General features: G+C 25.7%; 1 protein-coding gene and 1 long non-coding RNA gene across 2 annotated transcripts in view; one reads left to right on the top strand and one right to left on the bottom strand.

Annotated features, from left to right (window-relative positions):
- LOC135927721 (rab5 GDP/GTP exchange factor-like) overlaps positions 1 to 26,432 on the top strand; it is a 112,153-nt gene that overhangs the window by 64,451 nt on the left and 21,270 nt on the right. The window contains exon 5 of the mRNA XM_065463887.1: positions 1,185 to 1,418. Coding sequence (XP_065319959.1) covers positions 1,185 to 1,418 — 234 coding nt within the window. The remainder of the gene's footprint in view (positions 1 to 1,184; positions 1,419 to 26,432) is intronic.
- Positions 7,411 to 9,110, bottom strand: LOC135922963 (uncharacterized). The gene is made up of 3 exons (XR_010571085.1): positions 9,035 to 9,110; positions 8,837 to 8,984; positions 7,411 to 8,794 (listed from the first exon to the last, which is right to left on the bottom strand). It is a non-coding gene; the product is annotated as an uncharacterized LOC135922963 (long non-coding RNA).

The following is a 26,432-nucleotide window of genomic DNA, read 5'->3' as shown; positions in this document are numbered from 1 at the left end:
GAAAATTAATTTTCATTTCATTTCTAATTACATTCACTTCTTGTACAAATCCTAACCACCAATCGTTTTCATACATTCAAGTCACATATCCTCTAATTTCATCAATTAACAGATCCTCACATGGATATACTATATTCTTCACGATAAATGTCTGCGAATTAGGATATAGTTTAGTGTTGAGCTTAGTTAAACGAATCAGAAACACTGCATTTATTTTTTATGTCCCAGGTATTGAGATAGATTTGCTAAATCTCTCACTTAGCCTTATTCTCTTCTTCTTCATAATCTGGTATAGTGGCATAAGAAAAATTTATACCTTTTATATGCTCTTCCGCATATTTATAAAATTGTAAAGGCGAAAAATATTTGATCAGTATAAGGTATTTGTAAGCTTGCCTTGGTAAGTAACCTTTTTACTGTGTCGCCTATATCGTCGCAGGCACTTTTACCATGTGTCGTAGGAAAGAAATGTCATTCTGCTTGAACACCAAAATCGATTTAATGGTGACAAACATTGATGAAGTTTTTCCTATTTTTATATTGCGCTGTTGAATTATCAGCAAAGTAAGGAATTTTTTCTGGCGGAGTGTCGAATTTATTATTTTTAAAATGAAATTGCGATTGGAATAAATGGAATGAAACAGTATTATGAATTAAGGATTCCGATATTATCACAAACCTAAGTATTTATTGGTTCTCCTATTTTATAATAGAATATATGCAACTTAACTCTCGAAGTTGTCCAATGATAACCCTGAACTTTGTCTTGGATAATAAAGGAATAATTTTCTGAAAAGTCACAAATAAAGTGATTTTTTTTAAAACTATTTTTAAGGTTATTGTGAAATGACTTTGTTGTTCACATATATGAATGGCGTATGAGAATATTCATTTTATCGAAAAATAATTAATAAATTCGTCTGAAGAAAAAAAATAGTCTCCTACGTTGTTCTATTTACCGGTCAGGGCAGACTTGGGGGGCGAACAGGACCCCGAAATTAGACAATTTTAAGGGCTGCTAATTTTACTTAATTATTTTGCAGTTTGGAAGAGGAAAAATGAGTTATATTACGATTTTCTCTTAAGTTTAATTAAGAAGGAAGTGGAAATATAATGTATACGATTTAAATAAAAGGAATCAAAGTTAGCCATTTTCCATTTTATTTAATAATTTTTTTCGATAGATCTCACTTCAGCCCAAATCGAAGCTATTATGGATTTTTTGGAAAAATTTGTTTTTTTGTCTGTTTACCAGGACGTCTTTCACGCTATTTCCACCAAAGAGGAAATCAAGGATTTAGAAATTCAAGATAAGATTAGACGCCTTTCCACTTGGTTCTGTTCTCAGTTACTGGACGATATAGGGATAGATGAAAAAGATCCGTCTATTCAAGATTACATGGACCAAGCTATTACAGGTGAGATTTTACAATAACTATTTTTATTTGCTCAAATTCAAAAATTATTATTTGGATAATTTTAGAGCGAGGCTGCTTTGGGCTAGCTTGATAATTACCAATTTGTAGCTTAATTCCCCTTCTTAGTTATTTTTGTTTTACTCATTTTATTTTGAGAAATATATAAATGGCCTTAGTGAGAAAAATTTTCATATGTGTGAAGGTGATATATTCAAGGTTCAAAAAGTTGGATCCGTTTTAATTTTTACAATTGTTTGTCCTTATGGTTTCTGTCACGATCCTACACTTTATTTTAGTTTTACTTGTGCCACTTACTATTAAATTACCCTTATTAAAGAAAGCATGGTCTGCCGACCCGTAAAATATATTTTGTGCATCCGACTCGGCCCATAATAATTTTTTATATGGAAAACGACATAAATTTGCCTAATTATTATCTATAAAATTATTTTCAAAACTTCTTCCCCGTCCAAATTTTTTTTTAAACAAAGCCTGGTCCGAAAATAATTTTTCTCCGCGTGATAGGCTGCGCCGTATTCTATATTCTTATTAAATTTTAAATCTTAATATTAATTAGTTCTTGAGATAGTACTATTTAATTAAAGGTTATTTTTTAAAAATAAAAACTCTTCAGATTTAAATAAATTTTATCAATTTAGAGTAGCGGTCTGGTCTGTTAAAAAATTTTTCACAAGTTGCACGGCCCGTTAATTTTTTTGCCTGGCCCGTTAAAATTTTTAAAAATTCTCCCCGGCCCGTTAATTTTTTTAGAATTTTCCGGCTATCACATTCTAAATATCTGTATCTAATTTTTTCCTAATGTCAATTAAGGCTCTTATATCTCCTTTATGGCTGCCTTTTACAGCAACCATTTTATAAATCTTGTATATAATTGGATCATATATTATAAATCACTTGTTTAATTTTTTGTGAATTTGATATATTATTTATAGATTTAATATTGCTAAACATCTCTTTAAATTAAATACAAAGAAATAGCATATATTATAATTTATTTTCAAATAATATTAACTATTATCAAGATCAAAATTTTAATTCCTGGTCTGGTCTATTAAAATTTTACAAAAAATCAGATCTGCTAGGCCCTTCCTGATTTTTTATGTATAAATTGCCCGACTCGGCCTGTTATAATTTTTTGCTCTTATTTTTCTAAACAAAAACTCCACATATCGCCTGATGGAAAAAAATACCTATTATAATTGTTTTAAATTTCACCATAACCAATCTATCTTATTTTGATATAACATCTTTCAAAGATGCCACAAATTATTTGACTAATTTTTTATGCGACCGCTACTAAATTATGAGAGTATCAAAGATACAGTCAGTGATAGTGTTGTTAAATTGCTCGATTTCGCCTATTTTTAAAAACATCAAAATCATGATTTTAGTCAAAATATCAGAGTTGTTAAAAGATACTTTTTAAATGGATCTAGATACAGATACATAGTCTCAAAAGTTATCTAGATACAGATAAAGATACAGCGTCTAAAAAGTTATCAAGATACAGATACAATTTTTAAATGTATCTGTACACAGATACATTTTTTTATGCTCTTATAGGTTTGCATAAACCTAAATTAATATTATATTGTGAAAATTCATGAAATGAGCTAAAAATTTATTGACGCGATAAAACATTTATCAGAATATAACTAAAATTATAATTTTAATATAATATATGAAAATATATGATTAAATAATTATTAGATTTCAGTAATAAAATATTTTCAAAATTTTGATCATTTAGGCATCCTCGTTTATCTGTGAAGACATTTTTAGCAACACTAAATAGTCTTTCCACAGGGGCGCTTGAAGGAATTGTAGTGTTATATTTAATAAATAACAATTTTATATCAGTTCTTTAAAAATGCTAAAATCTCTACATTTATTTTTGAAAAAGTTATTTAAAATTTGTTGATTATCAAAATTTAAATCATTATTAGAAATTATATCTGCTGTAGGGTACTGAAAAAAATCTGAAATTAAATTATTTGTTTTTTTTGGCAGGTTATTTGCTTGCAGTCAGTTGATGACTTTGATAATTCACCAGCTAATCTTTGTATCAATTGTTTTCTTTTATAATGGCTGCATGCCATCTATAATAAAAGCAATAATTAAATCATCTAAAGTGCCTTGAGTTAAAGTCAAAGGTCTTTTAGCAAAAATATTATTGGAGGATGAGCCTTGCCAATATTTTCTTTAGTATTTTATTTTCCTTCCCCTTTTTTATTTTTGTTAACAAGGTTGGATATTTTCTCTTAAAATTTTAATTAGAATTTTAAATATATAATATCTATACCCTTATGTGCTTCACGATATTGCACGTTGAAGTCATACTGACGGATATTTTTGAATTTTTAGGTAGACACGGCAAACCTTTTACCATCAGAGAATTAATTGTTTTCTTTGTTTTGAGATATAATTTTAAAATATGCTCAATTTGGCAATGGTAAAGCAATAGAACTTGTTGCTTCCTCTTCTTCATCGATATAGATCTAAATAAATATATAAACTTAAAAATTTAGTTATAAAATAAAATTTACCATTTCCATATTGTAATATTAAAATTTGTATGGTTTATTGATAAACTCGGACATAATATTTAAATTAATGAATATTTATATATATTTTTTATATATAAGTTTTAATATTTTATGTATATATAATTCTTTATTATAGTATTAATAAATATTAATATATAATATATATATATTTATTTATTTCATAAGCTCATATGAAATAAAATAAATTTTACAGTCAAATATTTTTATTTATAATAAAAAAAGGGGTATATAAAATGTATCTTAAAAAGTATCTAAAAACAGATACAGATACCTCTAAAAAAATATCTAGATACAGATACAGATACCTTTCTAAAAAATCTATCTTGATACAGATACAGATACTACATTTTTATATCTAGATACAGTATCTAGATACTTTAACAACTCTGCAAAATATTATACCTAAGTCTTAAAATTTCCCTAACGGATGTCCAGACCTTCTGTCATCTGTCGAAAAAATCGATAAATTTGCCAACACTTCTAAGATATCAAGTCTCATATTTTAAAATTAAGATGAAAAGTTGTTTTTTATAATGATGATAGTTATATTTTTTTTAGATATTTCATTTAATTTTTTTATTTTAATTGCTTTCATGCTTCTATATTCTTCTTCTATCTTAAATCTTGATACGTTAGTATTTTGTTAATAAATTTTTTATGCTTAACATAGGATTGAAGATTAAACTAAAATACAACTTGATTTAGAATTAGTGCTCTCAAAAGTTTGGCAAACTTCATTCTATAAGGACTGCGTTTAAATGATTCAGATTCATAAATAATTTTTTGGAAATATAATGAGATTTACACTATTTTATTTCTATAACTATTAAATAAACCGAAAAGAACAAATAATATCTAGAAAGATCATAAAAGCATAAGATTCAAAAATATTTTGAATCGGAGAAAAAGAAACCGTAATGTATTTGATTTTTGAATCGCAATTATTGTTTATTTCGCTAATTGGTTTTTGTTTATTAACTGGAAAAACTGATGAATTAGTAAGTATTAATCAGGCTACATATGGCATGGGCTCACCCAAAAATATGCAGTGAATCTATAATGCTTATTCTCGCATTTTGCCAATCTTGGTAGTTTTTTCTTAATTTGTTACTAATGAGTTATCTTTAAACTATCTACCAAACAGATTGAAACATTAATGTAATAAATATGCACTAATTATTGATATATGTTTCAGAATGCTTCCAGTTTGTTGATTTCACGATTAAGACGTGATATAGATTTCATTAAACTTATACTGCGGTTTCTTTTTTATATGTGGGAAAATTGATTGAAGAATTAATAAACATTAGCACAAATCAGCTATTTAGTTCTTTTATATTTTCCATTCTATCATGATGCCAATTTTGGCCATTTTTTCTAATTGACTAATAACCTTTTTCTTTATACTGTCTATTAAACGGTTTAAAATAATATACACGAAACCGATAAAATTTTCAAAATATCTTTCAGTCGCTTTAAATCGTAAGATTGCCAAAATTTTATTACTAATAATTTTTTCCTTTAAACTGACTACTATCAGACCCAATTCTAGCTTCAGCAATTTTTGCAATTAAAAAAAATTTTCGACACCATATAACGAATATTTAATTTGACCACAAGATTGAAATATACGATTTTATTTTAAAAATATATAATAATCAAATATGTTAATAAAATTAGAAGGAAGATAAGAATTGACTTATAGCTGGAAAGAAATAAGTTGATTTAATGATTTTACTAGTGCTGTAAAGAAATAAATTGATTTAATGATTTTACTAGTGCTGTAAAGTAACGTCAAAAAAGGTAACAACGCCATTCGTTACCTTCTATTAGAGGTAACGGTAACGCTTTTCTTTTTTTGAACATATTTTATTATATTATAAAAATACTTTTATTTATTTTTGTCGAGTTATTAATTCACATCATCCACCAAATTTCCTCATTTTTATTTTAAATTTTCTTTGTTAAATTTTCAGTCAAGATTATTAATCTAACTAATATTGAATTAATCAATGTATGTAAATTTATATTCTTATTCTTATTCTTATTAATATTATAATTTATTTTATAAAGAATAGTATGTCAATTGTACATTTTCTTCTGATGAAAATGAGTAAGGCATGCATTGGCTCCAATATGAAACATTTTTTACACTAATAAAAAAAATTAAGGGCACAACGTTTATACTTTATAAGTGTAAATTGTGTCCCAACTCAGATATTTTAACCTCAATTGTAGAATAAACATGGACATCCTCCATACTGTACAGCCATTTTTAAGGAAAAAATTTGATATCTGATTAAACTAGTTATAATAAGATTAAAATCTTTCTATAACTCCCTGAAATTAATATAATCGTCTTATTAAGGAGAATGGGTAAAAATTTGAGGAATCTTGTTATAAATTCAAATTACAGAGATTTTCAGATAATGACTATGATAATTATACACTATAAAAAAATTAACCGTTATTGTGAAAATTATATACTATAAAAAACTCTACCAGTAGTACAACGCCATTTTATAACTCTAACGATTAACCAACACAACTCTAGATATATAAAATCAGGCGACTATTTATAAATTTGATAAATATTAAACAAAATAATTTTAAATAATAATATGAAAGGCCCTTCATAAATGAGCTCATTAGACCCCCATATTGTTGGCCCCGTTGTGATTTTAGAATATGCATACTTTTAGAAATCTTCATCATGGGTTCTCTCAATCGTGTCAAATATTCAGTTTTATATTGAGTCTATTACTAATTATCATTAATTCCATTATTTTATTATCAATTAACCATCAAATATGATTCATAATTTTCGAGAATATACATTTTTTTATTTAACTTACCACATTCGATTCCTTATTCTGAATAATATAGAATTCCATAATATTTCACAAGAACCACATGGATTTATCTTCCTTCCCATATCTTTGATTGTATAGTGGGTTCCTTCCAATAGTTTCGCTGAAGTAGGAATTGGCTGCATAGTTTATGATCGAATATTAGTTATCTTGAACCAACTTTAATGATTTGTCTCCGTAATCCTCAACGAGTTTGAACGAATTTTAGTTATGTGTAGGGGAGACCAGGGCTAGTCGGCACAATTTTTGTCAAAATCATCATAGCTCCGAAAATAATGATCGTATAAGATCCTACAAAATACTAATCAATACCTTAAACATCTACCTATAAATATATACTGTTACATTTTTTAAATATTTAATAGTTTTTTCTCTAAAAAAGATTTAGTAAAAGTCATTTTTTGAACCGAGTAGACCCAAACCCGTGGCTAGTCGGATCATCGATGGGGCTAGTCGAATCAAGTGGTTTATTAGGCTTCTTATGAGGCAAAAATTTTTTTTTTCATATTTTAATATATAACTACGATGCTTTATTTGTATAATATTCTATTTACAATTATAACATATAAAATAACAATCTTTTTTGGCACATGACCCATGCGCCCAACCTTTACATACTCGACATTGAAACCAATCCTCAAAATTATGAAAATTTTTATAATCTTGTTTACATATAATACACACATCTTTTATTAATTTTTTAACAATATTTTTTTTTGATTTTTTATTCTTTTCTTTTAATAAAAGTTCCCTCTTGAATGGGGATGAGGTAAAGATCTCAGCCTTTTTTTTCCTTGATCCTTTAGTTTGCGAATTACCAGATGAGATTGATATCGGAGTAAATGACGGACCTGGGAGAGTATTGTTTGAAGGGATAGTATCCTTAATTGAGATGTTAGTAGAGGGGCTAGGAATAGAAGAAAAAGTGTTGGGAAGAGAATTAGTAGAAGAGCTAGGAATTAACTTAATTGACGAATTTGAAGGCGGATGTCCTGAACTTTCTCTTAATATAAACGATCTTTCATCATTTGATGAAGGAATAAAATCCTCCTCCCGAAAAATATTTTCATTGTAGGGATATATTCCACAAGATTCAAATCCCTTTTGAATATTTTTTGAAGAGGCTGCTAAAGGTAAAATATCCTTTACAATAGAGGGAATATCATAAAGAGAAAAAGAGATTCCACGATGATTTCGCAATTATGAATCTATCCCATTATTATAAAATTTTTTTAAAGGCCCATAGACTGTCCTGTCGAAGGGTTGCAATTTATGAGTACAGTGTGGAGGAAGAGATAAAAGTATTATACCATTATCTATACAATATTGAATCGCATTATATGATTGGTGGGATATATGATTATCCAAAATTAGTAAAATTTTAAATTTTTGGCTACATCTTGTATGAGAAACAATGTGACTTAAAAACATAATAAATTCCTCCTCTTGCATCCAACCCGATCCGTTGGATGCGCCAATACATCCCTGAGGACCGTCTCCAAAATGATTATAATATTTTTTACGCGGAAAAATAAACATCGGGGGAATATAATTCCCTAAAGCGTTACCAGCGCCATTGTTACTAGAGTGCCTCGCTCTGCGGAAGTGATGGATCCGACTTGTTTCTGACCCTTCTGCGCAACAATTTTTGATGGATTTTGCACAGTTGTCAATCCTGTTTCGTCCATATTGTAAATTGACATAGGTCTTAATTCTTCTTTATCTAGTTTTCCCTTATAAAGATTAAAAAAATATAGAACAGCCTCTTGATTAAAACCAGCCGCTCGAGCTAAACTTGTAGCTTCCGGAGATCTTAGAGATAATCTTGGATTTCTTCTCATAAATGAAGAAAACCATTCTTCACGATTTTGGTATTTTTTTGTTATTGAATAGCATGATAATATGCTTGAATTTTTATCTAAATATAAAATAAATAATTTTAGTATAATTTTTTAAATACCTTTTTAACGGATAAACCATAAAAGGTTTTACTACATGCAATTAGATATTCAACAATTTTATTTTCTTCATCATCATCAAAAAATTTTTGTTTATTATCTTGGCCTATCTTGGGCATAGTGCCAACCAGTTTGTATTTTTTGTAATATCTTAAAAAATTTGTTGCAGGTATACCTAATAAAATATATAATAAATTTACTCAAAATTTATCTAATTGTATATTTAAATATATAACATCATTTGAATATCCTGAAAACTAAAATGTTCATATCCAATAAGATGTATTAATTTGAATCATATTATACTGTTAATTATAATTAATATATATAAATATTTGTTTGCTTCACATAATTTATATTAAAAAATTGATCTTATTATCAAGCTATTTACTAAAATGTTCATATCCAATAAGATGTATTAATTTGAATCATATTATACTGTCATAATTTATATTAAATAATTGATCTTATTATCAGGCCAAAATTTATATATGCAATATATCTATGACAATATATATTTAATTATCACAATATATATATGTTAGCGGCAATGTGAAAATTCCGGCAATGTGAAAATTTTTTCGGCAATGTGAGGTAGTGGTAGGCAATGTAAATGATTGCCGAAATACCCCGGCAATGTGAACATTGCCTGGTTATTTTAGGCAATGTGTTATTTTTGTAATATTATATTATTAATAATTTTGTTTTTATTATTAATAATTTTTTTAAGATTAAAATTTTATTTGATAATTTATATTATTTTTTTAGATATATTAATATGTTTTTTAAAATATATTATTTGATTGATATTTTTTTTTAAATATATTGAAATATATTATAATATATTTTAATTTGTTATATTAATTTTTTATATATTTTTTGATTGATATTTTTTAATATAATGGTTTTTTTATGTATTTATTTTTCACGTAAATTTTTTTTTGATAGCTAAATTTTTTTTTATTTGTGTTATTATTATTTATTTAAATATATTTTTTGATTGATATTTTTTTTTAAAGATAAGATATTTTAATTTGTCATAATTTTTTTAAATATATTTTTTGATTGATATTTTTTTTAAATGATTTTTATATAATTTATTTTTAACGTAATTTTTTCTATTTTATATCTTTTGATTCCTAATTTTATAAGTAAAAGTGACAAAAGGTATAATCGTAATTTTTGAACTTTTTTAAGTTTTTAAAAGCAATTTTCAGTGAAGATGTATTATAGAAAAGTGACAATTGTCATAATCGTTATTTTTGAACATTTTTTAGTTTTTTTAAAGTAAATAGGTAAAAATATGTTTTGTAAAAATGTTAAATTAATATTTCAGTGAAGATGTACTATGGAAAAGTGACAATTGTCATAATCGTTATTTTGAACATTTTTTAGTTTTTTTAAAGTAAATAGGTAAAAATATGTTTTGTAAAAAACTTAAATTAATATTTAAGTGAAGATGTACTATGGAAAAGTGACAATTGTCATAATCGTTATTTTTGAACTTTTTTGATTTTTTTTAAAGTAAATAGTTAAAATTATGTTTTGTAAAAATATTAAATTAATATTTCAGTGAAGATGTACTATGGAAAAGTGATAATTGTCATAATCGTTATTTTTGAACTTTTTTGATTTTTTTTAAAGTAAATAGGTAAAAATATGTTTTGTAAAAATGTTAAATTAATATTTCAGTGAAGATGTACTATGGAAAAGTGACAATTGTCATAATCGTTATTTTTGAACATTTTTTAGTTTTTTTAAAGTAAATAGGTAAAAATATGTTTTGTAAAAATGTTAAATTAATATTTCAGTGAAGATGTACTATGGAAAAGTGACAATTGTCATAATCGTTATTTTTGAACTTTTTTGATTTTTTTTAAAGTAAATAGTTAAAATTATGTTTTGTAAAAATGTTAAATTAATATTTCAGTGAAGATGTACTATGGAAAAGTGACAATTGTCATAATCGTTATTTTTGAACTTTTTTGATTTTTTTTAAAGTAAATAGTTAAAATTATGTTTTGTAAACATGTTAAATTAATATTTCAGTGAAGATGTAATATGGAAAATTGACAATTGTCAAAATGGTTATTTTTGAACTTTTTTGATTTTTTTTAAAGTAAATAGTTAAAATTATTTGTAAACATGTTAAATTAATATTTCAGTGAAGATGTACTATGGAAAAGTGACAATTGTCATAATGGTTATTTTTGAACTTCTTTGATTTTTTTTAAAGTAAATAGTTAAAATTATGTTTTGTAAAAATGTTAAATTAATATTTCAGTGAAGATGTACTATGGAAAAGTGACAATTGTCATAATCGTTATTTTTAACATTTTTTAGTTTTTTTAAAGTAAATAGATAAAAATATGTTTAGTAAACGTGTTAATTAAAATTTCAGTTTAGATATGTTTTATATTATATAGACACTAACAGGAATATTAACATTAAAATTCCTAAATTCGCTATTATTTATATATTGAAAATTAAAGATGAATTATTTTCCTGTAAATCGTCAATGCCTTGATTTGATTAATCTCGAGATTTCAGCATGAATACATTAATGACCTCAAATGATAAAAAATTTTACTATTACGATTACACCTTAATCTTCATAGCAGCCGGAAATGTTTTTTAACATAATTTATAATAGTAGACCGATGTATAAATAAAATATTTTTAGGATTAATCTATTTTTTTCTAAAATATTAACTGCGAAATATTTAAATATAGAATCCTGCATCGGTTATTTGTATATCAACTAACTATAATATCTTTGACTTATTTATTTCAATTCTGTGAGTAAATATATTTTAAAGATTTATTCACTTTAGTGAACTATCTAAAATTACAAGTTAGAGCTATTGAGATGTATATCTATCACTAAATACATTTTCATGAATATATTTATAAACGAAATAAATTTTAGCAATTAACTATGTTGCAATATAGCGTACATTAAATACTATTAGCCCTTATATTTATTACTAAGATTATGCGTCAAACATTATAAGTTCATCTAAGATTTTTTCGAGAAATAAAGGCCTTTGAGTAACTTTTTTTATACTATATTTTATTGATAAATGCTAGGCTTTTTGTTTGAAGGCCTTTGGCCAGTTATTGTTTTAAATTTTCTTTAGGTTTATACTCTTTTTTTAAAAAAAAATTTCTCACAAATTTTATAAGGTCGTTATTTTTAAAATTTTTGTGACATAGTGGTATATTCTTAATTATTTTTATACAATGCTTCAGGTTTTCATAATACCTTATTTAGAAAAATAATTTGTCTAATTTATAGATAATTTGGCTGATAAAGAGATGAAACTCTATGAGGATCAACTAGGCTATTTTGCCAATTTATCCGGTTTATATATTCAATATTTTGCAAAATAATAAATATTATTTTATAGAAAGCGCTCGTAAACACATGGTATACTCGAATGAATTGGATAATGACGGTATTTAGAAAAATATATAAAATTTCATAAAAATGATTTTTTAGGTTATCCAATTGGTCCAATCTTTAAATACAATTTCCGCCAATCAAATTATTATACTTTCTATATTGATTAATTATAACTTATATAAAAAATGTAAATACATCCAGGGCGATTATTATAATAACATTTTTTAAAAATTTTTATGATAAAATGTTTATAATATTTTAATTTTATAGGCGCCATTGATGAAGAAGATAAAGCATCAACGTCGGCAAACATTGTGGTTTGTAAATGCAAACAAAATTGCAGGACAAATAGATGTAAATGCAAGGCATCTAATGTGTCCTGCAATTCAAATTGTCATACAAAAAATAATTTATGTCAAAATAAATGATTCATTTATATTTATATTGAATTATATAGTAATAAAAAATGTGTATTGTAAATATTGTTTTTTCTATTATGAAGATATAGTCTTATAGGGAAGGCTTGCTACCAGATATCCATTAATAATATGGCGTAAAAATGTATTTTAACATAATATTAAGTTGCGTATAAAGTTGGGGAAAGGGGGGAAGTAAAAAATTCCCACCCATTTTACCAAATATGTCTGATTTAAAAATAATTAAGAATATACCACTATGTCACAAAAATATTAAAAATAACGACCTTATAAAATTTGTGAGAAATTTTTTTTTAAAAAAAGAGTATAAACCTAAAGAAAATTTAAAACAATAACTGGCCAAAGGCCTTCAAACAGAGAGCCTAGCATTTATCAATAAAATATAGTATAAAAAAAGTTACTCAAAGGCCTTTATTTCTCGAAAAAATCTTAGATGAACTTATAATGTTTGACGCATAATCTTAGTAATAAATATAAGGGCTAATAGTATTTAATGTACGCTATATTGCAACATAGTTAATTGCTAAAATTTATTTCGTTTATAAATATATTCATGAAAATGTATTTAGTGATAGATACACATCTCAATAGCTCTAAATTGTAATTTTAGATAGTTCACTAAAGTGAATAAATATTTAAAATATATTTACTCACAGAATTGAAATAAATAAGTCAAAGATATTATAGTTAGTTGATATACAAATAACCAATGCAGGATTCTATATTTAAATATTTCGCAGTTAATATTTTAGAAAAAAATAGATTAATCCTAAAAATATTTTATTTATGCATCGGTCTACTATTATAAATTATGTTAAAAAACATTTCCGGCTGCTATGAAGATTAAGGTGTAATCGTAATAGTAAAATTTTTTATCATTTGAGGTCATTAATGTATTCATGCTGAAATCTCGAGATTAATCAAATCAAGGCATTGACGATTTACAGGAAAATAATTCATCTTTAATTTTCAATATATAAATAATAGCGAATTTAGGAATTTTAATGTTAATATTCCTGTTAGTGTCTATATAATATAAAACATATCTAAACTGAAATTTTAATTTAACACGTTTACTAAACATATTTTTATCTATTTACTTTAAAAAAACTAAAAAATGTTCAAAAATAACGATTATGACAATTGTCACTTTTCCATAGTACATCTTCACTGAAATATTAATTTAACATGTTTACAATTAATTTAAACTATTTACTTTAAAAAAAATCAAAAAAGTTCAAAAATAACCATTATGACAATTGTCACTTTTCCATAGTACATCTTCACTGAAATATTAATTTAACATTTTTACAAAACATAATTTTAACTATTTACTTTAAAAAAAATCAAAAAAGTTCAAAAATAACGATTATGACAATTGTCACTTTTCCATAGTACATCTTCACTGAAATATTAATTTAACATTTTTACAAAACATATTTTTACCTATTTACTTTAAAAAAACTAAAAAAAGTTCAAAAATAACGATTATGACAATTGTCACTTTTCCATAGTACATCTTCACTGAAATATTAATTTAACATTTTTACAAAACATATTTTTACCTATTTACTTTAAAAAAAATCAAAAAAGTTCAAAAATAACGATTATGACAATTGTCACTTTTCCATACATCTTCACTGAAATATTAATTTAACATTTTTACAAAACATATTTTTACCTATTTACTTTAAAAAAACTAAAAAATGTTCAAAAATAACGATTATGACAATTGTCACTTTTCCATAATACATCTTCACTGAAATATTAATTTAACATTTTTACAAAACATATTTTTACCTATTTACTTTAAAAAAACTAAAAAATGTTCAAAAATAACAATTATGACAATTGTCACTTTTCTATAATACATCTTCACTGAAAATTGCTTTTAAAAACTTAAAAAAGTTCAAAAATTACGATTATACCTTTTGTCACTTTTACCTATAAAATTAGGAATCAAAAGATAAAAATTTACGTGAAAAATAAATACATAAAAAACCATTATAATAAAAAATATCAGTCAAAAAATATATATAAAAATAATATAAAAAATTAATATATATTTTCTAAAAATTATCTTAAAAAAAATATCAATCAAAAAATATATTTAAAAAAATAATATAACACAAAAAATTAAAAAAAATTTAGCTATCAAAAAATATATCAAGATAAAATTTACGTGAAAAATATATACATAAAAAACCATTATAATAAAAATATCAATCAAAAAATATATAAAAAAATAATATAACAAATTAAAATATATTATCTAAAAATTATTTTAAAAAAAATATCAATCAAAAAAAATAAAATAATATAACAAATTAAAATATTACCTCTAAAGTTTTATTTAAAAAATAATATAAACCAAAAAACAAAAAAAATTAGCTATCAAAAAAAATATACGTAAAAAATAAATATATCAATCAAAAAAAATATGTAAAAAATAATATAACAAATTATAATATATTATTTCAATATACTTAAAAAAATATATATTATATATTACCTCTAAAGTTTTATTTAAAAAATAATATAAACCAAAAAACAAAAAAAAAATCTACGTAAAAAATAAATATATAAAAAAGTAATTATATTAAAAAAAATATATAAAAAAAATTATATTAAAAAACAAATATCAATCAAAAAAAATATATAAAAAAAAAATATCTATCAAAAAAAATATGTAAAAAAATATATAACAAATTATAATATATTAAAAAAAAATATCAATCAAAAAATATATTTAAAAAGATAATATAACAAATTAAAATATTATATCAAAAAATAAATTAATATTAAATAAATAATAATAATAATCTTAAATAAATAATAAATTTGTAAAATACACATTGCCTAAAATAACCAGGCAATGTATACATTGCCGAAATCTCACATTTACATTGCCTACCACTACCTCACATTGCCGGAATTTTCTCATTGCCGCTAACATATATATACAAAGATTTTATTTGCAAGATATTTATTTAGGTCTGCTATTATATTAAAATTGAAATGTATTATGAAAAATTACATGAATAAATTTATATAATAATTATTATTTTTATATTACATTTATAAAACATTATATTTTAACCTGTAATAGTTAATATTTTTCTTGATGAGATCTTATTTTCATATAGTCTAAAAGCTTTTCAAAATCACTATTACTAAATATTTTCCTGTTTTGAATTTTTCGTATATATCGGCGTACCATATTAATATTATAAACATTAATTGATTGATTGCGCCGACTAGCCACGATTCTATCAACCTCAATGGTGGTAATATTACTAATATAATCTTAACATATATTTAAGCATTATGTATCAATCTGAAACTTTCCCAGATATTAAAATAGATATTTTACTTTCATATATTGTGCATTTTGTCATGTTTAAACTTTTAATTTTTTAATACAGCTTAATAATATTAAGGGAAAATTTTCTGAAATTCATGTCAAAAACATGTTATAACAGATAAAAATTTAAATAGCTAAATATTATAAATTATTTTTATCCCCTAATATGGATATTATAGAATTCTATTTTAGAACAAAATTTCAGTTATTAATCGTTACTAGTTTTAAAATAAAATCCTTTGAACCGACAAGCCCCTTGCGCCGACTAGCCCTGGTCTCCCCTACCCAACGTTAACTATTTGTCTCCGTAGTCTTTATTGAGCTTGAAATAATATTTTCCAAAATTTCCTTTTTTTTGCGAGTTGATAATCTATAACCATTGGCACAATAAATTCTTTTTTTAAAAAAACACCTCTTTTGCTCTTTTTTTTTGGTAATAAAAATTTCATTGCATACAATCATCGATCTTCATCCCATGATTATATTTCGTTCAATCAGTTTGTTCTCTTTCCTTTTTACTTCACCGCGTTATTGTCTAATAATTTGCCTATATATTAAAAAATATTCAAGCACTTTACACATATTTTAAGGTCAAAATTTCCTATATTAATACTATTAACATTTTTACCGAAATTTTAAACACCATTTTTGTATCCTTCTCTTTTAAAATTCATTCCAATATATTGAACTTTTACACAAAATTCGAACAACTCTTTTGTATCTCTCCCTATAAAATTCATCTCAATAAATTAAACTTTTACGGAATTTCAAACATCTCCTTTGTATCTCTCCTTTTAAAATTCAACCTACATATTCAGTCCAACCCCCCTATTCCCCAATGAATCCCTCGAATATTCCCCAATGAATCCCCCGAATATTCCGAGTTCCCCAAATACTCCCCATTGAGTCCCTTAATTACTCCCCAATGAGTTCCCCAATGAATCCCCCCGAATACTCCCCAATGATTCCCCCTGAATACTGCCCCATGAATCCCCCTAATACTCCCCAATAAGTCCCCCATGAATCCCCCGAATACCCCCCCCCCCCAATGAGTCCCCCCGAATACTCCTCAATCCGCCTTTTTAAACCAAGAAAAATATTTAACCTTGAATTCATTATTTTTTTTTAAAAAAATTTTTTTATCCAACCCTCTGTTATATTCTACTCAATTAACCAAAAATACGTTCCAAATTAATTTTTTTTTCTCTCACTAAAATTTATTTTTAATCAACCCAATCTTTTCTAATATTCCATCATGTTTTTATTCCTTCACATTTTTATTCCAAATTAAAGGTAAAAAAAATATGTCTACTTTAAAAAATTTTTTTTTAGCATCTTCCTTTATCTTAATTATATTCTTTTAAATCATCACTCTTTTTTAGAAACCCCCTCTTTTATAAAGAAAAATTTTCCTCCCATAATATTTATCGCCAATCTTAATTTCGTGAATATTTTTCCTATTTGGAGCCAACTCATTTTTTAAAAATTATTTTATTCTTCGACGTGTTATTTTCAGGGATGTGAACCCGGACCCTGAATTCTCCTGGACCCTCGTATTTTGGCTGAACCGGACCCGGACCCTTTTAAAAAGTGAAGGGTCCAAGGGTTCAGGGTGTTAAAAATTTTTATTTTTTTAAAATTAATGTAAATATAATTTTATTAATTTTTTTCGTGGAATCTCCCTAAAAAATAGTCACTTAAAACTATAATTAATAAAGCAAGGGATGTTGTAAAATATTTAAGAATTCCCACAATTGTTAGAATATTAAAATCCATGAAAATGTAAATGGCAATTTTAGATTGCACAACAAGTTGGTCCTCTATATGTATGATGCTAGAGCGATTATTAAGTTTGAAAGATTTCTGTAATGATTTTATCACAGGAGCATGTGAAATCATTTTGTCAGAAGATGATTGGAATCAAGTAAAAGAGCTTACTAGTGTGCTGGTTCCTTTAAAAATAACAACATTAAGAGAGTGCAAGCAGAACAATTATGTTTATCGGATTTTTATGGCATATGGTTAAGATGTCGATTAGAGTTAAGGAGATTAACAAGTTCTTTTTCAAATGAAGTATTAGAAAATACGAAAATAAGAGAGCAACAATATTTACAAAATAGTGTTGTATATGCTTCGATATATTTAGACCCGCGATATCAGGTTTTATTAAGTAGTGAGCAAAAACAAATGGCTACAGACCATCTTGAAGATTTATGGCATACCCAAAACTCTATTATTTACAATACATTGGTGGTTACAACAATATCTGCTGGTTGTAGCGATAACATTGATAATGATAACGATATTGATGATCTGGAAATTTTAATATTAGATAGATAAAAAAAAATATTAAATTATCATCTGATAGAAAGGAGCAAAAAATATCTATTGTATCTTTAATAGAAAAGTTCTCGGAAGTTATGAGAATAAATAGAGATGCAAACATAAAATTCTGGGAGGAAAATTCTTCAAATATACCTTTTCTAGAATCGTCATTGCTGTACCGGCGACACAAGTACAATAATTTATGTATTATAAAAATGACTATCTATTTTAGGTAAGCGTAGAACGTGGATTTTCATCGTTGACTAATTTACGTGGAAATCTGAAGGATGATATTTTAGAAGATATCATGATTGTGCGATTGAATAAAATATTTAAAATATAAATTATCTCATTTCGAATTTTAAATGTGTATATATTAAAGTATAATAAAAAATGAATGAAAAAAAGTCTTATTTTGAGTCATTATTTTTATGTTTCCTCTGAACCCGGACCCGAACTCTGGACCCGGGTCCTTTTTAATATTACCGGACCCGGACCCTTTTTTTTGTCGAAGGGTTCACATCCCTGGTTATTTTAACCCATTAGTATTTACCTCGCTCCTTTTTTTTAAAAAAATTTGCTATCTCTTGTGAACTCGATCGCCTTGTTATTTTGAAAATTTTTTTAGCTTCGCCACATAGCTATATATTAAAATATATTTTCCAGCACTTGCCATTTTCGCTTTTTTTTAACGCTATTTTATTTAGCAATATTATTCTAAACTTTCGCCATTACATTAGTTTTTGCACTCGTTAATTTAAAATTCTCGTTCTCCTCGTTAATTTATAATTTTGGCTCCTACACAAAATTCACTTTAGTCCACTATTATCCCCTTCAGCACTACTCTAAATTTCTTCACTTATATGTTTATCTATTAATAAAATCTCTCTCACAATTGTATTTTACTATCGCGTTTTGCTCTCTATATATATTTCGTTAACTCCAATTTAATTCAATAACAAACTCAAAAATTTCAACAATACTTTTTTAAACCCTTACATATTTAAAAAAAATAATTAACACCACATTTTTGTCAATACCTCGATAATTATTAACTAACCACACTATAATTTTCCCCATTTTAGGTCACGTTAACCGCTTTAAATATAATTTCTTAATGCAACGCTATGACATTCCCCGTAAGTTTCGGTCACGGCACCATTATGATAATTATACACTATAAAAAAACTAACCGTTATTGTGAAAATTATATACTATAAAAAAACTCTACCAGTACAACGCTATTTTATAACTCTAACAATTAACCAACACAATTCTAAAACTAAAATTAATAAATTTTTAACTCCAAATTTTATTGATTGAATATATTTAAAAAAACAAAAAGTCATCAAATTATAAAATCTAATTCCTTTTTTACTTTTTTGGGACAAAGAGATCTAGATCTGAAGATTGAGCTTTCGCATTCATCAGCGCTCTAACTTGATGGTGAAGAGATTTCCGTGGCCTCAATCATTGGATCTTGCTATTGAGGTTGACATAGGAGGTCTTCTGTGAATCAGTGTGTTTAAGGTTCGCATTTCTTCGGTAATTGTCGCAATCGCTGTTGCCATCTCATCAAGGCTAGCTGGATGTGTGATCGAGGTGCTAGGCTGGTCGAGTGGTCGACCACAATTGCATGAGAGCGCATTTTACGTTGCAGGGCCCGCTCCTGAGTTGTGGCATAAGCATATTGGTGAGTGGGTCTTCCCTAGTTGTTGAAGGATTTCTGGATGTTAGCGGTTTCACCATTAAAAATTTGGTAAGTATGAATCACAAATGAATAGAATAATATAATGGCGAAAATAGTAAAACATATATACAGAAAATGAACAATAATCGTAATATATTAAGTTTATACATTAGAAGGATACTCAAAAAACATCAATTAGGCTCGCAATAAACAAACTAGGGTAGTTTAAAACTGTCCATAAAAAAATTAATATTTTTAATGTTTGTGTAATTTTGAATGATGTATGAATATTCAGGTCTAGTCGTTAGATATTTTTAAATCCTTTTCTTGTTGCAGAAAATATAACAAAAAATATTGTAAAATTTTTAATAATTTTTTTTAAACATTAAACAAAAATTTTTTCCGGTCATAGTTTATTTTATTTGAATATTTACTGATATTGTATTATAGTTTCTTTCATTAATCTATTATTACGAATTCATAAATAATATATTATATATAGGTATCATAAAATAACGAAGAACAATAAAAGATATCGGCTCGATCCGATATTTAAATTGGCACAGCCTTATTCATTATTAAATTATGATGATTATTATAATTAGTGTTGTTAAACGGCTCGTTTTGAGCCGATTTTTGAAAATGGTTAACTCAATATTTTAGCCGAGAAAAATATTGCCTAAACCTCTGAATTTCCCTAATAGTTGTCCAAACCTTTGTTCCTCCTACAAACAAAATCTTCATGCTTGCGTAATATTATTCTTGATGAAATATTGAGTTAGCTGTTTTTAAAAATCGGCTCAAAACGAGCCGTTTAACAACACTAATTATAATAGATTCATAAAGTAAAAATCATTAAATATTATATGCATATAGATAGATATAATATAGTTAAAATCTTTTTGAATATATTTATTTTTAGTGTGATTATTTGAAATTTCGCTATTTTTAAATTTATCAAGGGTTTCATATTTTGATAGTTGAACACTATTTAAGGTATTTATAAATAATTGAGTTCTATGATATATATATTTAACAGTTTTTATATATTAAGAATAATAAGAAATATTTTTAAAATAAATAAAAATAATTTTTATTCACTCGAAACTATTAATTTTAAACATGGCTAATATATTGTTTTAAAAAGTATAGTATATGGTATTTATTTATATTAAATTAAATTTAAAATTTTTTTTTATAAAGTCTTGAACGAACGTGAACGCTTTCTATTTTTAGCAATGAACGTTGGCGAACACTTTCAAATTTTTTAGAAATTTTTTAGCTATAATTAATAGTATCGCACTTAATCTCATTTTTTATATTTTAATCATTAAAAATCTCGCAAATTCACTTTTAGAGTATGGCAGATCTATAGTTGGGCCTAAAAAAATTTTTTAAACTATCTTTTACTATTTGTTCTCCATTTGAAATAATTTAAATAAGGAAATTGACAAAGACTCCTATTAATATCAGAATATAAATCATAGTCAATTTTTAAATACAACTTCTTATTATCTGTTATTTAAATATCCTTGTCAAAATTTTGAAATTTTTTTAGACCCCCCCCCCTCCCATGACCTAGATTCGAGGACTAGAGTGACGATTTAGCGCTCAATTTTTTAAATTATCCTTCATTTGATATTGCCTATATAGAACTCTTATGCTAAGAAAATTTACAGGCCTGCCCCCCCCCTATCCAGCAAAATACAAGGGAAAAAAATTAAATTAAAATAGAATTAGATCTATAAAGTCCGGGCAAATAATTAAACTGGGCTGGGCCGGGGGGAAAGTCATTATCGGGTTAGGTCGTTAATCGCATAAATTTTCGGGCCGGGCAATTAGATAAAAAAAATTGGACCTAGCTGCGTATGATAATTTATATTTATAAATCAGGCAGAATATCGCAAATCTCTGAATTTTGATTTTTTTGAATTTTAAGCTAATATTTACTATATGAATATGTTAATGTCTATATTTAAGACCTGTCTAACTAGAATACCAAATCAATAAATAATATATTATTAACAAGAAATTAAACAAATTATTTATGATACTATACCTACAAAAATACGAATTGAATCGAATATTTGTTTCGATTCATATTTTGGAATCAAATAATTGTATTATTACTATTCATATGAATCTAATAATTGCTAATTTGTATTCGTAAGAATAATAAAAACATTCGATTTGATTCGTCGAATATTCGATTCTAAAATTAAATTCAAAAATATTTTTAAAAATAATTTTTTTTGAATGCATCTATGGATATTTTTTTTAAAAAAAATTGTAATTTCATCTTGAAAGATTACTTGTGCATGAAAATTATAAAAAGTTCACTCATAAAGGAGTTTATACTAAATATATTTAGAATTTGAGGTAAAATCTTCTTTAAAAATTATATTATTAAAATTTAAAATATGTACAAATAAAGTTTAAAAAAAATGTATTATTCGACAAATAATATATTTTCTTTATTCATATTTAATTTTGTTATTCATATTCATCAAATGCGAATCAAATCGAATAATAAATAATTCGTTTTAGGTATAATAATCCTATAACAAATACACAATACAGATATCAATCACAATGATTTATATAACGGTCTCTGTAAAAATAGATAGCCATAGAGGAGAGATATAAAAGCCCTAATTGATATTAGGGTTAGATATAGATATTAAAGATGTGTAGAAAATTCATACAAAAAAATTTGGGTTGCAGCAGACTTTTAGGAAAATTTAACGGGCGGCCGGATCTTTTTTTTTCGTAAATTTTTAATCGGCTGGCTAAAAACAGGCAAGGCGGGATAGAAAATTTAAAGGGCTGAGACAGGCAACCTGCGCAAAAACTGCGGCTAAGTCGGGCCTTGCATACCTCTAGTTTCTATATCGGGACACAAGGCAAAACGGGTTATTGTTTATTTATTTAACCTTACTTATTTATACATTTTTTGCTTTAAGAAATTTAAGCCTTAGGAGAACTGGCTTGTAAATATTTTTAGCAAACGAGTTCTATTTAGGTAATTAATGAAACCTAAGAGTATTAAATCCTCACTCTAAGTCATCTGATTTGAATGACTTAGAAAGGCATAGGGCCGGGTAGCATAAATAATTATATTCCAATAGTAATTTTTGTAAAAATATCATAATATAAATTTATTAAGGTAAAAAGAAAATAAAAAACTCTATCGGTGAATCGATTTTCCAAACTATTTTCTTAAAATATAAGTTAATTTATATGGTCGTTTCAAAATTAAATAGTCACTATTAGCTATTATCGTTATATTGACTTCGCGATATTTGTTTTAGGTTTTGCGATATTGACTTCGCTGTATAATTTTATCGATTATTGATTCGCAATAAAAGCTTCGATATAATGTATTCTGTTCGCGATAAGGCTTTTGCTATAAAAAATTCTCGACATTGGCAATATAGATAGAAAATATACTCTTCTTGATAGTGAAGGTTTTTTAAACAGTCATTTTTATACAAATAGAGGTAATGGAATCCAATTTATCTGACGTTCCTCAAGCATTTATTCATATTAGACAGATCACTTAGAGAGCGAAATTAAAGGGATTGAACAATTTATAAAAACTGGAAAAGATTTTATTGCTAGGACATACATTACGCTGTTCATATATTTGACCGGCCTAAGATATTGTGGATTTAATTTGAAATATAATGAAGTTGCTAAAGGATTAGATATTATAAACCGATTTTCTGGATACCTAGATTTGATGCGAGGCAAATGACAAATTGTTCGATTCTAAGATGTTCAAGTTCTGATTTAAAGCCGTTTTCATTTTCAGGAGATATTAGCTAAAAATGATATTTACGAGAACTGGCAAATTTGCGATGAAGGGTGGGGGGGGGGGTTATGTGTTTACTCCCTATTTTATCATACAAATAAGGAAATATTTATTGTTAGGCAATTCGTAAAAGCATCATAACACCTTTTTTTTAAATTAAATTTTTACAAATATCTGAAAAACTAAGAATTTTTATTAACAAGAAAATTTATTTTACTAAATTTTCAGAATCATTTTTTTTGTTCCATGTCGATTCAGATTTTATCGCGAACCTTTATAAGACAATATCGCGAACTGCAAAATATCTTTCTCTTTTAACAGGCTATTAATTATCAAAACCGTTGGTTAGACAACTTTGGAATCAATCCTATTTTTGTGTTTAAGTATTTGTTTTTCTTAAATGTGGGTAAAAGAATGTTTGATTTTCATATAATATAATACTTTGAGCTTTTGTTACTAAAATTTGAATTGGCAACATTTTATTTTCTAGATCCTTTATAAACAAATTAAGTCCATGGGATGCACACCCTGTGTATTCGATGTTAGATATTTATTTCTTAGAAGTACCTGTGCTTTCTTCATATTGCATTATCAGTTATTATGGTGTTAATTGTTGTGTTTTCTATTTCTTCAATAGATATATATTTCCCCGTATGCATAGGTCCCTGTTTCAATTGATTTATAGAATATGGGGCTCGGGTGCTATAATGAAATTTTTAGTGCATTCCCACGAGCCGCGAAACCGAAACTAACCGTTATAATTTTCTGAACCGTAACCGAACCGTTATGAAGAAATATAAAAAGAGCGAACGGAAGGGTTATAACTATTTTAAGGTTCATAACGGTTTTTTAAATTATTAGCCTACATTTGAAATTTTAATTTTCCTTGGAGGCAATTTAAATTTGTGATTTTCATTCAAATTAAAAAATTTTATATACAATTAAACCGCCATTTTCTTCATATTAATTAATATCTAGTATTGTTTTTCTTTATATACTCAATTTAATAGAGATTAGGAAAATTATTAATTAATTAAATAAGAAGTAATTTTAAAACAGTTATCTTACAAAACTATTTTTGGCTAAATTAGTAAGTTTATTCTTATATACATTATTTATTAATTAGTTTTTATAATAATACTTGCTTTTAATTTAGGGAATGAACCGAACCTTTATACTTAACAGTTTGAAACTCTGTCCATTCCCTTATATTTGTCCACCCATCACAAAGGAGAGCCTAATTTTTATTTTTTCTAATCTTTCGGTTATTATATTTTTAATCATTTCATATTCACTGTTTAGCAAATTTTTACTAAGTAAATATATTAAGGATATTTTAACCCTTTCATGCACATAAATTTATGATCAGATCCAAAAAGTCCAATTTTGCAATAAAATTTTTATTCAAAATAATGAAAACATATAACAAAAACCTCATAATTTCGTTATAATTTTATTTTTAATATTTCATAAGATATTACAAAAAAAGTGGTACATCTGCTATCTAACTGTGCATATAAACATATTTATGATTTTATCATGATATTGTTTAAAACATCGACTCTAAGATATACATAACGACACATCACAAACCCAGCTTATTCAGTCTGAACGATGTTCATCGATAACTGTTGAACAATGAGAACTTCTTCTCCTTTGCTCTGATCTTATAGGTAAATGTGAGGCGGCACATCTCTTAATATCCAAAGGCACTTTCTTTTTATTTTTTGATATGGCTGGACTCTGCCGATAAGCTGTCCACATAAATTATCATTTCTGCCAGCATACAGCCATTCTAAAGTTATTCTTAGTCATACATGGTAGGGCTTGGTAAAGTTTATCGAAATCAGAAGATTCGCATTGAGTTGTCTAAGTATTATAGTTTTTATGGATATGGATAAGCAACCATTCAAACTTATACAGGCATTAGTTTAGATATATATTCATCATGGAAATCGAACATTAAGTTCCAATAATTCCAGGAGGCTGGTATTTTTTTCATCCCCATTAACAAGCGCTGAAAAAAATTCCAATTTCAAATTGGCAGATTTAAATCTATAAAATAATAATAATAACTATAAATACCAATGAAAACAATATTTATTTTACCGTTACATATTTTAGGGCATATAAATTAGCTTGAAATGTCAAAAATTCCGGGAAAAAAATCCAAATAATTGAATTATTTTTTATGGATTTTCGGTCCATAAGTTTATTAACGTCAATATGTGGTGTGGATATTTATTGAGGATCATTTTTCTAATATTTGGGAGTATATAATAAATTTACAAGGGGAAAATTTTCTTCTGAGGCTGAGTATTCATCAATATAATCTACTTTCATCAGTGGATGACATTCTGCATAGTGGGATTCATTGAAACCCATTATAAATAATATAATTATTATTAATAGGATGCATTATATATTAAAAGAATGGGTTATATAAATCAATGTTGAAGTAATAGATACAAAATGTTACAATAACTAATTGAATACTTTTAGAAATATGAATTTTTATAATATCCATTTAGGGAAAATCTGGAAAATATTCGAATAAAAATT

Source organism: Gordionus sp. m RMFG-2023, chromosome 1 (genome assembly GCF_954871325.1).
Source record: "Gordionus sp. m RMFG-2023 chromosome 1, tfGorSpeb1-WG-v2, whole genome shotgun sequence".
Taxonomy (NCBI): domain Eukaryota; kingdom Metazoa; phylum Nematomorpha; class Gordioida; order Chordodea; family Parachordodidae; genus Gordionus; species Gordionus sp. m RMFG-2023.
This window is presented reverse-complemented; position numbering and strand designations above follow the sequence as displayed.